The 13,069-nt window shown below is 44.0% G+C and overlaps 1 protein-coding gene across 1 annotated transcript in view; it reads right to left on the reverse strand.

Annotated features, from left to right (window-relative positions):
- Positions 1-2,922: 2,922 nt before the first annotated feature.
- The window catches only part of LOC103914498 (organic solute transporter subunit alpha-like), a 26,408-nt gene continuing 16,261 nt past the window's right edge, over positions 2,923-13,069 (reverse strand). The window contains exons 2-8 of the mRNA XM_009321150.1: positions 11,149-11,300; positions 10,959-11,032; positions 9,237-9,395; positions 6,121-6,232; positions 5,076-5,222; positions 3,587-3,692; positions 2,923-3,110 (exon numbers count right to left, since the gene is read on the reverse strand). Coding sequence (XP_009319425.1) covers positions 2,923-3,110; positions 3,587-3,692; positions 5,076-5,222; positions 6,121-6,232; positions 9,237-9,395; positions 10,959-11,032; positions 11,149-11,300 — 938 coding nt within the window. The remainder of the gene's footprint in view (positions 3,111-3,586; positions 3,693-5,075; positions 5,223-6,120; positions 6,233-9,236; positions 9,396-10,958; positions 11,033-11,148; positions 11,301-13,069) is intronic.

Below are 13,069 nucleotides of genomic sequence, written 5' to 3' on the forward strand. Positions count from 1 at the left end.
ACCCAGGGAATGACAGCTTGCCGCTGGGAGGAGGTCTGCCGCGGGGACCTCTTCAAGGTTCCAGCGCTGCCCATGCTGCAGCCAACAGGAGCCCGCACCATGGTCTTCTGGAACAGGAGGGATTCAATTAGTGTTATTTTAAAAATAATAGCTTGAATGGCAGATGGAAAAGAAGAGCACTGAGCAGCTTTTGTTTGCCAACCCACTCCTGCCACGTTACAAGGTGCTGGCGTTCATTCTCCCCCCTTGTGCGTGTACCGTTCATGCTGCATACCCCTATGTGGGGGAAGCCTCCAGGAGGCTTCATGGTCAGCGCTCACCTTCACACCTGCATCTCCAGCGCATGGCCACCCAAAACACGCAACTCATCTTTTCCCCTCTGTTTTCGTGAATTGCTTCCAAATGCCAAAACTCTCTTAACCTTCGACCACACATCTCTGTGTACGCTTATCTTTCTATTTAATGGTGTTTGTGCCTTTTATCATCACAAAAGACACCGATAAAATTACCTTTACTCTTCCTCACACAGTAATTCCAAGCAAACATATCATAAAGGTTATGCGCTCACCTTAACGCTCATTACTTTACAGCAGCTGTACAAAATGAGTTGTGAAATTTATCTTCTAGCTTTTATTAAATGTTTTCCAATGCTTTAATCACAAACACATAATTGAAAGCGATTTTTTTTTCACTGACATGAAAGGGATCCTTATCAGAACGGAGACTGGAGGAATTTCCATCTTTCTGTTTTGTTTTTCCATACTCGGACTCGCCTAAGGTCCAACCTAGAGGTTGTGATTTGCAATGTTTTAATTTCAAGAGCACTTGAATGAATGCACTGCAATGCAGGCCACCTGCTGCCCCGGGCTGCTAGCTCCCAGACGCCTACGTAGACGCCACACCTAGATTAGGCAGGCTACAGCTATCGGTCTGAGCCAGAGGTGGGGAAGAAATTCTTCATTTAAAAAGCTAAAAAAAAAAAAAGAAATTTGTAACAATAAGACCCATATATTCTACTGCATTCACATAAGCTGTAACTCAGGAAAGCTCTTAGGCACATATTTAAGATAAAGTATGTCCAATTCTGCTCTGAAAAGGGTTCTGTGTAAGCAAGTGACTTCTGGAATGAGACCTCCATGACTGTACATAGTAAAAAGACACGTCTTCGCTGCCAAATCTGACATCTGCTTGACAATCACCACGGTACATTTCATTGCTGAAAAATGTCAGACGAAGATCACAACAAATACTAAATATCTACCCAAAAGCATAACAGCTAGTGATACCTGTGGCTAAATCAGGCCCACACTGATGTCTACAAGATATATTTAACAGGCACTTCAGAGACACGACAGATACCAGACCAACAGTGATGGGTGAAGACTCTTGCTGTGCCCCAGCAGCTGCCTTCGCTGGAGCTACAGAGACCACCACTTCTCCATACGCTCCATCTGTTTTCGAATGCACTGTCCATGCTATGGCGCGTGGATCTGCTCTTCCATGCCACAGATCCCACCCACCAAGGCATACCCCTCGCGGAACCGCTACAGAAAACATTTTCCAGTAATGCTCATTTGTCTCATTTTAATTCCTTGTAAACTAAAAAAAAAGCCCCGCTATCTGCCTAGCTTTGCTCTGATGATAAGCTATATTGGATACAATATAGGTAAAAGATGTTATTAACGTATTTTCCAACATGAAACATTTTCCTAGCCTATGTAGGGAATAAGCATTCTTGCTGCGTGGATTGGGTATTTACTTCCAGGGATCAGACTAGTTGAGGATAGACAAGAGATAGTATATGGCGCTGCACCCCCATCCCAACAAACATCCAAATGCTTACTATCACAGTATCATTTTATAAATTATAGTGAGCTAATCCAAAGCAATTAGGGTCAACAAAGAACATCAGGATCATTTGCAAAAAGTAAAAACTGGTTTATGCAAAACAGAGCAATGGGTGTGAATTGAGAAGATCTTGAATTAATACTTGACGTCCTACTGGATGCCGGGGCAGGTCAGATTTGCGGTGAAGCAGCTGGGAAGGTAAGGATTTTTTTGAAAGAGATTCCTTTCAGAGCTCTTATCCCCACAGACACCTTTATCGCAAGGATCCCGAGTATCATTATTTCCATTTTCCAAGCAGAGAACCAAAGCACCACGTACCACCACAGAGCAGGGGCAGAAGACATCTCAGACTCTAACTCCTACTTTCTTTTTCCAGGCCAGCGACAGAGAATCTGCCATCCCTAGGAAGAATATCTGCCAGTGACATATTTACAAACAGCAACTGTATTTACCAAGTTAGGAGATGAATTGCCAAGGAATGTAAAAAGTCTTGCCCTAAAGAGATCATCATTTATGTAGGTGGAGAGCCCAGACAGGTTTGGGGATTTCAGAACAAACATATGCAAATGTATTTACTGATCAGAATTAGCTATGGTGAGCTCGTGGCACAGAGCGAGAGCTGATAAATTTTAATGGAGGAAGGACAGGAAAATGCTGTGTTGGACATATGACAGTAATCCAGGGTGAAATAAGATTTTAAAAAGTCAAAAGAGATGAACAAGAATGACTCTGGATTAACTCTAAATCATAGCCATTCTAATAGCTAAAAAATAAAATAAAATCACATTGTGAGACAGTTTGGCTACCATCAAGTGCTCGATAACAGCATAAAAGTACATGGTATGAAATGGTATGAAATCTTACTAAATTACATGGTATGAAAACCCTCACACCATGTATATACTGGAGAATAAACAGGGTTATCTTTCTGCTAGTGGCCCTTTCAGTACTACAGCTCACAGGCATTTATTGCAGAAGTTGTTCCGACACGGACAGTGGCTATTTGTGGTGCAAGAATATACAAGCTCCCGAAGCTGAGCTTCCAGCTCCTGCAGAATAGGAGCACCGGGGCTTCTAAACCCTTGGCAATCCATCTTCAGTAACTGCACCATTCAGGATAAACTTAGGAGCCTCCTTGTTGTCCCCAGCTTCTTCAGCTGTACGCTCCGGAGGCTCTAGGTCATTGTATCTTCTCCGATAGACCACCCTTGAGATTAGAGTTACCAGAAACATTTCCATGATGAGGAGCTGCTGGGTCATATCTGCCAAAAAAAAGGGAGGCAAAGAAAAGCCCCCAAAAATGACTATCAGACACAAAGTGAATACTTGGCTTATTAATATTCATCTGTGCAAAAGGGACAAACTTCACCATCCTGTCCCCATAACGGAGCGTCTCTCACACTCAGCAATAAAATCAGTTACAGAATTACAGTATTGCCCATCAATAAGCATGCAGTAAGTTATGCATTCAAAACGCAAGAGATTTAACAGTAATTATGCATGTTGATTTCTTGTCCTCTCATTTCTGATTCCAACTCTTCTCATTATCAAGTTTTTCTCTGTGACTATGACAGCTATAAAACTTTTGCTATGGTTTTGTAAGTAAAAGCTGAGGTTCTCCAAAAGCTGCATGATGGCAGGAAATTAGTGTTTTGGGAAAACACCAGATACTGCAGTTAGCGATGCTGAGCTGGCACCTTTATAAGTACATGAACAACATCCTTCCAAAAGAACTTACATGCTCCTCTCGCTGAAGAGGAGAGTGGTGGAGCACAGCGAATAATTCTTTGCATGGCCAAGATGTTGATAATAGCTGCCTGCAAGTGGTTCAGAATGAGGATAAACTGCACCAGAAAGAGAAAACAAATGCCTTAGCTACCAGGAAAAGGTTTATAGTTTATACCACAACTCTGCTTTCATAACAGACCCTCTTTTGCCTCATTCCTCCTTTCTCGCCCTCCCTCTCCTCCCGTCTACCAGCAGGCTGCCTGCCATGCCGCAGAATTCATCTTCAGGTCAGGATGATATTGCTCTGAATGTGAGCGTTAAATTAAACCTCTGTTTGAAAAGTGTTTCTTCTCAGCCCTTCATTTGGGAGGTGCAATATACACAGAGCTGCCAGCTGAGATTTTAAACAATACCGAGCTCTGAATAATAGGTAACAATGTTTTAAAAACTTCCTGTTAATCTATATGGTCTCCCTTAGTGGAGGAAGGACTCAAAGAACGTTTTTTCTGTTGTCTCCTCTTTTTGCCACAGCAGGGAGATGCGGTGCTCCCCAAGTTATACAGGACTGGCTTCTTTGCCAGAAGGGTTGAAGGACTCTTCGCAGCTTGGCTTCAGCAACAATCACTCACGCATCCTATTACCTGCTATTTGCTGAGCTAGGCCTTCGCTGCCATGGGGATATCAAAGTGTCTCTCTAGCTGCTGGCGTAACTGCACGAGTATAAGCTCTCGCATTAACAGAGTTTGCCATCCTAAACCTGGATTCACCCTAATGCAGCTTTGCAGGTGTGCCTATCCTGTTTACTGCATTTATAAGTAAGTGCTTAATAATTTACTTAACAGAAACCTTAGTGCACCAGCCTTTCTGTACGTCCTGTTCAAGAAGGATGCATATCCAAGGATTCTGCTGTACTCTATTCAGGGTGATGTGGAAGAGGGTGGCCCTGTCCCTGGGCTTTTTCAACCTAACCTGTCTGGTTCTGTTCCTTACTATTTAATGATTCCCAGACAGTATTTTCATTATTATCCAACTCTGAAGTGTAGAATGGCCAAGAAAAATATTGTCAGAACAGAACGTTGTGACATGCTCAAACAGCAGCCACCCACACAATGCTCCATATCCTCTCCTAGTTTTTAAAAGTACACACTAGCACTTTAACATTGCGTTTCAGCATACTGCATCTACAAAGATTCTTTCAAGCCCTGCAGAAGGTGCTGTTTTGATTTCAGTTGCCTAAAGATGAATGGATTTTATGCGGCTTTCACATCTCCAGCACTCCTGAGAGACTAGAGGTAAATTGGCTCAAGCTGAAACTGAACTGCAGCCAAGGAGAGTGCTTCAAAGGGATGCAGCTTTCATCAGGTCAAAATATGCCTTTGCACAATGCATTTAATGGGAAAAAAAATACTATAACTTTTCAACAAAGGACCAAGAACCAGAGAGACAGTGTTATACCAGCAGTTAAAAGAAATTCTTACCAGAAATATTAAACTTCTCACCTGATAAAGAGCAAACTTTGGGATGATCTTCTTACAGATAAGGAGAGTCCTTACTTGTTGAAACATGATTGCAACTGGCCACAGAGCAATAATGGTGAGGATACCAACAAAGCAGCTAATCCATATTGCAGCTCCTTTGGGAGATAACTGAGAAGCAAATCAAACAAGCGTACCTATAAAACTTTACAGTGTATTTTACCATTTCCAGGAAGAAGTTGTGAACTGGATGATGCAGGTGTTAAAATGCTTGTTTCTATCTCCATGAAAGCTGATGGCAGCAGCAGTTGCTGGGGTTTGCATGGGGAAACTGCACAGCACCAACCGGAGTGTTAGCACAGCGCTCTTGCCCAGCAGGCACAGACATGTAAATCTGTTCAGCCTGGGAAGGTCACAAGTGACACAACCCCTCAATCTGACCCCAGCAACACCAGGGAATGCTCAGCAGCTCATGAGAGCATATTCAGCATGACATCTCAGAGGGGTCATTTATTTTATACCATGAAACAATGAAGGAATGTATTACTTTTAATCTGAATTATCCAAGAGGTGCAAAATTATTAGCAGATACAGACTTCTCCATCATCTTGCAGCTTACATGGTACGAAGCAGAAGTGCAGTACTATCTTTTCTACTTTGCACAGGCATAAAAATCACTATGATTTGCAGAAAAACATAAATTAGGCTTCCTGTTTACATGCCGGTACATACACCTGTTTCTTAAGGCTGTATCTTACAAAACAGGGCAGGTACATCCCACAGGGCAACCTGCAGTCCTGCTATTCTAACCATACATGCTGGGAAACATACTGGAGCATAATCTAATGCCTAACCCACCCTGATGCCCAGTTTCTTTCCAAGAGAAGCCAGGAAATGGAGAGTCTGGGGGAAGGCAGAAATTACATGCTTCAGTGTCTCAAAAGAATACAGTAAGGACTCACTTGGAAGTGCTCCCAGATTTCACAGTTTAGTTGTAGGCTAAGATGCTAACATCAAGCCTAAAACCTATGGATTTTGTGGACCATCTCCGACTAAAATATTTACTTACATTGTAAAAGGTGTAATTGCCATTAGTCCAAAGCACTATTGATAAAAACATGAGCACGGGTCGAAGGAAAGCAAACTGAAAGGTGCCCAGCTTCAGCCAAAAGAGGGTTCGTCTGGGGGAAAAAAAAAAAAATCACATAGGCCAAAATCTTATTAGCAACCTTAATAACATTTTTTGGATACTGTCAACTGCAAAACTTTTCCATTCCTGTAGCATGTGGCTAAAATCTGGGGAGGAACAGCTTCAAGATTAGAAAATCTTTCCAAGAATTACCCAGTGTTTATTTAGTAAAGTCTCTACAAAAATAGTACTTTTCCTATTCTGCAGCAATTACATACTAACCAAAGCTGGGCCAAACATGATGTCTTTCTCTGCCCTGAAGCTAACCAGAGAGCCAGTAGCAGCATAACCGGTTTCTGAGCAATAATGCCACTTGCTCTTGCCTTGTTGCCTTAATATTTCAGCTTTCCGATGAAATTGGGCAATTTAGCCTTCCTCCTCAGACACCTCCTAGTCCTGTGGCAGATCAAGAAAGGGAATCATACAGACCTATGTGAAAGGACTGGTAGTTTTTCAGTGCACCATCAGTACTACCATGTAAGCATCTGGTTTTGCTCCCCAACAGTAGTCTAGCAGGAGAAAGGAACTATTTTTTACTTGGCCAACTGCACAAGGCCAGCAGGACAGCTCAGGATTTCCTTACTTCTGTCAGCCTAAACTGTGTCCAGAACACAGCCCATACACAGTAACCTGGCCAGACAGCATTAAAGGTCACCAGGAAAGGGGGAGATGCACTTGCTAACAGAGGACGTGAAAGCTGACTGACCTGAACTCTCCTTCAGTCTTCACAGGACAAGCTGTGGCTGCTACGGCTGGCTCACATTTCAGTCTATCACTGTGTGTTTCCCATACTGTTAATGTTGTCTTCACTGTAGCTCCTTGCGCCCTTGAGACTGCCATCAGAGATGCCTCAGCAGACAACAGGCTGCCATTTAGTACGTTACAGGATATAGCCATGAACCAGGAATTACAGGAATTGCTCAATTAATATAGCTAATAACCACAGGGTTATGAACAGCACAAACACATGTGGAAGGGCCGACAACTGGCCAGCCATTTAGTGCGTGTGCCTTTTCACAGATTTATTATTCTCAAAGGGCTTTAAAGAATAATATGACAAACAGTGCCGTCTCTGCTACGCCAGGAGTTGTCTTCCTTGTTGACGCAGGTCTCTTTCTTAACCATCAGACCTCTTCTGCCACACCTCTCCCCACTGTATGGCTCATTACTTTGCCTCATCAGTCTACTGTACCTTGTTAGCTTTCCCAGGACTGCTCTAGAGTATATGGCTTTTTAAAAGAATGAATCCCTCCCTTGGAGTAGCTCCCTGTTTCCCCAGAAGATACCTACAGGAGGAATATGAGACTGACCTTTCTCTGGTATAGCTTGCCCATGTTTAAGAAAAAAACGTACCCTGTAATGGGGAAAGGCTAGAAGTCAGAAGCAGAGACAGCAGATGGGTTTCCCTGTGCTACAGACGCCAGAGAAGGAGCCCTAAGCCCTCCGCAGAGCAAAAAGCCTTTTTTATAAACAGACAGCTGTCCTTCCTCCCAGCAGTAGTAGGCACTGTCTAGCTCCTGAAATGAGTTAATATTAGCTAATATCATCCTGGGTAAGCTGTCACTGGACTGATCAACAGGAGGACAGAGTAGAGGATTCTCTCCCAAGCTCCCCGCTACCACAACCTATACAGAGGGTGACAGACAGGAAAAAAAACCATATATACTGGTGACACGTTAGATCTATAGCACAGCGCTGTCCCATGCCATTTCTTCCGCTCTGACTGATGAAACGAGCCTGAACCAATGCCCGTGAAAATTAGTAGGAGTCACTTAGATCCGTATCAGTAGTTGCTGATTTTACATCATTGTATTACATCCATTTTTGGAGGTATATTTTTCAGTTGGTTTACTTGATGCCCCCTCCATGTAAATAATTACTGTTATTCCATTAAAATAAAATGATGGAAAAAAGAGTTTAAATTCTAATACCGAATGAGGCAGTTTAAGGAAGAATTATTACAATAAAAATTAAGAATTTTTGCAAAAGCATCACAAACCGCTATGCTGCATTCTGTTTGCCGCTTTCATTTAACCAGACCATAAAGCCCCTAAGGTCCCTCTGACACTAATGACTAGGCCCTCATAGAAAAGTCTCTGTCTTGCACATCCAGTCCTTCAGCTTTTGGTTTTAATGAGAGAAACATTCTCATACTCTGTGCCAGTAGGAAAGCCCTGGGAAATACATGAAGCTTCCAGGCTGTGTAGCGGCATGTAAATGACAGGGTGGCACTAGCCAGAGGAGGAGCCCCACCAGGCTGTGCTCAAAGGAGGCAGGGTTTCTGCTACAGTATATTGGCTCCCGTAGGTGCAGCTCTCCATCTTCACCCTACTTCTCAAAGGTTCTTTAATACTAAGTTTAGTAGAAGAAAATATTTGCTTTTGTCTCACCAGACAATGCCATTTCATTGAGATCAAAGCTTTCCAGGAATTACATCTATTTTTTGTTTTAAAATTATTTATCTGAAGTAGTTTTAAAGTCAAAATCAGAATGAAACATTTCAATTTCATCAAAGTAAGAGAAATTTTCTTTCAAGACAGCCTCAATTTGACAATTCTGCTTGTGAAAAATACCCACTTTGGAGACATTTGTTCCCTTCTGGAATGAAAAGAAACTGAAATCTCAGTTATTAGGTTTTCTAGAATAGAAATTCCTCCTCCCACACACCACTGCTCGCTATAGAAATGGTTTCTTGAAAACGAATGGGATTAGTTGGGGAGATGCCACAGTGCTCAACATTACTCTGAGTGGGAACACTGCACTGGGTTAAACTGAGAGAGCTCATGCTCTTGACTCTTATGCAAAATTCTGCATTGTAAATAACGAAATAAATCAGTGGTGGTGTACAGCCCCGAAGTGATGGCACTGTTTAAAAGAGACAGCTTGAGACTGACTTTCGGGAAGCGGGGAGGACCTTTGCTGTAAGCCTGGCCTTGCCAAGTTGGCTGAATTCCAGCAGCCATTTTCCAGCTGGGAAATCTTAAAGGGCGACTCACCTAGTGATGCGCACACGAGGGAGGCAAAGGCAGCAGCAGCAGCAGGGACCAGTGCTGATCTTGAAGCGACCATTTTCAAACCGCCTGAGGAGCAGCTTTTGACCTCCACACTCTTTAATCATCATCAGTAGGAACTTGTGGATAACTATGGCAAAAAATCTAGGAGAGGAAGAAAATGACAGCTTGAATTTGCCTGTGTGTCTCTTGCATGCCAGTGCCGCCTTCTGTCCAGGGTTTTTACAGCTTGCGCTTTGCAATCAACAGAAATTCTAGCACTAGCTGTGAAAAACCTTCAGCTTTCCAGCACCTTGGAGGACCAGAACTGCCCTAACCTCACCGGAAGAGGAATAAACTGAGGCGCAGAGTAGCTGTGGAATTTCCCAAAGCCGCACTGGTGGCTGCTGGCAGAGTCAATATTAAAGCACAGGCTTTTCTGGCCCAAGTCATTATGGCCATATTTTTCTATCTGTTACCTAGTCCTGCCTGGTCCAAACTTTTCACAAGTAGTCCTATTCCTCCTTTAAAAAAACCCCACCTACCAACTAACCACAACAAACATGGCTATGTTCATATAGAGAGCTATCATTGTATGCACTGCCCCAGTCAGGGTGTGGTTCCTCTGCAACCAAAGCCAATCCAGGCACTAACTGCTGCAACCCCACCTCTTCCTCCTACACCAGCTGCACATTCTCAACCCTTCCCAGGAACTACAGATCGTGCAACTGCCCTTTCCTCCCTTTCCCAAACTGATTTAGGGAACTGATTCACTGAAATCCAACCCCATCAAATAAAAGAGGTCCTCTTCAGCTGCACTGCCTCCCTGAAGGAGCTTGCTGTGCAGCTGGAGACTGTGAGTGGTAGTGGATGCAAGTGAGGGGACAGGAACCTGCAGCTTGGGCAAGGCAGGAGGGAGGATTCAGATAGGCTTGAAGTGCCATAGGACTGGATCCTTGGAAGTTTTTGTTAATCTGCACTACCTGCACAAATTGCTGCATGCTCGCAGTGTTCCCTGCTACTGTGTTTTCCCTTTTCCCTCCTTTTTTACTCTACTCTCTTAGTAAATGCAATGCGACAAGGGGTGAGGCTATTCATGAGAGTCTGTGACAGAGTCCTGGAGTGGGTTCCCAAATCATCCCAAAATCAACTGTGAAGTGCCCAAGGCCACGGCGTCCCCCCATCTGGCTCTGCCTACCAGGGCGGCGCCATCACCTCCAGAAAGCAAGGACCACATTTCTCCGTTCTTCTCTGTGCATGTCAGAGCTGTCATGCTCGTACAGAAAGTGCTTTCATCAGGACAACTGCAGACCATTTTTACATTGATATACTCATCGGAGGTTCACTTGCCACCATTAATAATAGACCTCCACGGCTCATCATTAGTAAAAGCACAGAGAAGTCACAGGTCAGAGTCTCATTCCACATGACATGCAGAGAGAGGAAAGAAAGAGTACTGCTTCAAAGCTACTGTCAATCCGAGGGATCAATTACATGCGAGTCACAGATCTTTCATACTGAGGTTCCCACACTAGGGGACTGTAGCACTGGGAACTGCTTCAGCATTTTCCACCTCCCAGAAAAGAGCTGCCAAGAGATTTCAACTCAAACCAAAAATTACTAAATTGTTAAATTTACAAAATGACTCTGTTTACCAAGAGCAGCAGATGTTTAAAGGGAAGAAATTCAGGGTTTGGGGCAACGTCTAGAAACAAGCAGAATACTCACACTGCTGCTGTGAAATCTGTAAACATTGTTGAGCGAGGAATCCACATACCAATGCATGAAGTAGTAGCGATCACCTACACAGAAAGGGAGGAGGGTTGTACAAAGAGCAGAGATAAAGCAGGTTCATGTGGATTTTCAGGGAAACCCTATCTTCAACATTCAATGTTATCTCTTTTCTGTGATAACTTACTGGAGCTGCAGCATTAATCCAAATTATGATTGATCTTTTGGAGGAGGGGATTTTCCTGTAGATGTAGACTGCTTCCTCTGCAAACACCAGATTGGCAATTAGTGTCATCAGAGTCAAGATTGCGAACAGAAATCTCCCTGGTAGGTCAAGGCCTGCAGAGAGAGAAAAGAAAACAGGCAGTTCTGATTTATTTCATAAGCATTCCAAACATTTAATGTAAAGACACCATCTCTGAGGGGCTTCTTAGCCCTGTTCCGGCAAATACTTGCACTCATCATTAGCTACATACACAGACCATTGACTCCACATGGAGGATGATTCAAAAACTTAAGTTCATGACTAAATCTCTCCAGGATCCACAGACAGCATATGGGAAGAATATGCCTCCATGTTCTCAAAGCATTATGCAAAAGTCCCCTTCAGAAAGGTGGCGTTCCAGGACAAATGTCCTTAGATGAATGTAAATATGTAACAGAATATAAATAAATACATAATACATAATATAAATAAATACAGTGAATACATATTCTGGGAACTTTTCCAGGCAGACTACAAGCAAAAATGTATTTACTCAGTATTAGTTCTTTGCTTCCCTCATCTGTTGTCATGGTTTAACCTGACAGGCAGCTAAACACCACACAGCCATTTGCTCACTCCCCCCTGCCCAGTGGGATGGGGGAGAGAATCGGGAAAAAGGTAAAACTTGTGGGTTGTGATAAAGACAATTTAATAGGACAGAAAAGAGAAAATAATAAGAATGATAAAAGAATATACAAAGCAAGTGATGCACGATGCAATTGCTCACCACCCACTGACTGATGCCCAGTCAGTTCCCGAGCAGCGGCTGCGCCCCGCCAGCCAACTCCCCCCAGGTTTTTTTGTTCAGCATGACATCGTATGGTATGGAATATCCTTTTGGTCAGTTTGGATGAGCTGTCCTGGCTGTGTTCCCTCCCAGCTTCTTGTGCACCTCCAGCCTCCTCACTGGCAGGGCAGTATGAGAAGCTGAGAAGTCCTTGACTTAGTGTAAGCACTGCTCAGCAACAACTAAAACATCAGTGCGTTATCAAAATTATTCCCATCCTAAATCCAAAACACAGCACTATACCAGCTACTAGGAAGAAAATTAAGTCTATCCCAGCCAAAACCAGGACAAGCATGTTTGTGCGTAACTTCCTTAGGCATGCGAACTTTCTAGAGGCTTGGTGGAAGTTTGTGGGGCATATAAACAATGTAAGGATAAGCCCCTGATATATCTAGCCTGAGATAAAACTTGATGCCTTCACCAAATTCTTTTTTACTTCTCCCTTAAAGCTGCATATGGATATCAACATTTACATACGGCTGATGGGTTTTATGTCTCCATTGACACTGGGTACGGATATCAACTTTTACCCATGGCTGACGGTTGAGGTGTATTTTCTCCCAAGAAAGGTGCTTCCAGAGACAGAAGAAAGCACTACAGTGGAGTCATGCTTAATTTAGGAGAAGTTCATGCTCATCACTGGTACTAACTACTGCTGTGGCCGTAGCCTATCTAAAGGCGTATCGAGCAGTGCCCACAAAGGTGAGCCTCTGCCCCAGCCTCTTTAACCTAACCTGCTTCAAAAAACCCCAACGCTTCTAGACTTGGCTGCAGGCGGAGCAGTCCACATCTCAGCGGACATCTCCACACCTTAGATCTCACCACGGGGGAGCCCGAGACCAGGCGCCCTTCTATGGGCTGGTTCCGGGCTCGGCTCGGCAGGTACCGGGAAGGCCCCGGCGCTCCCCGCCGACTGCCCTTCCCCTCGCCGACCACCCTGTTCTCTCACACCCCCACCCGCAGCTCTGGGCTGGGGGGCCGTGCCGCCCTCTCTCTCTTCCCCGAAGCCAGAGGCAGCTCGGCCCCCTGCCAGGCGGAGGCCCGGCCGGGACGGGC

This window comes from Pygoscelis adeliae, unplaced genomic scaffold, assembly GCF_000699105.1.
Source record: "Pygoscelis adeliae isolate BGI_AS28 unplaced genomic scaffold, ASM69910v1 Scaffold53, whole genome shotgun sequence".
Lineage (NCBI taxonomy): Eukaryota > Metazoa > Chordata > Aves > Sphenisciformes > Spheniscidae > Pygoscelis > Pygoscelis adeliae.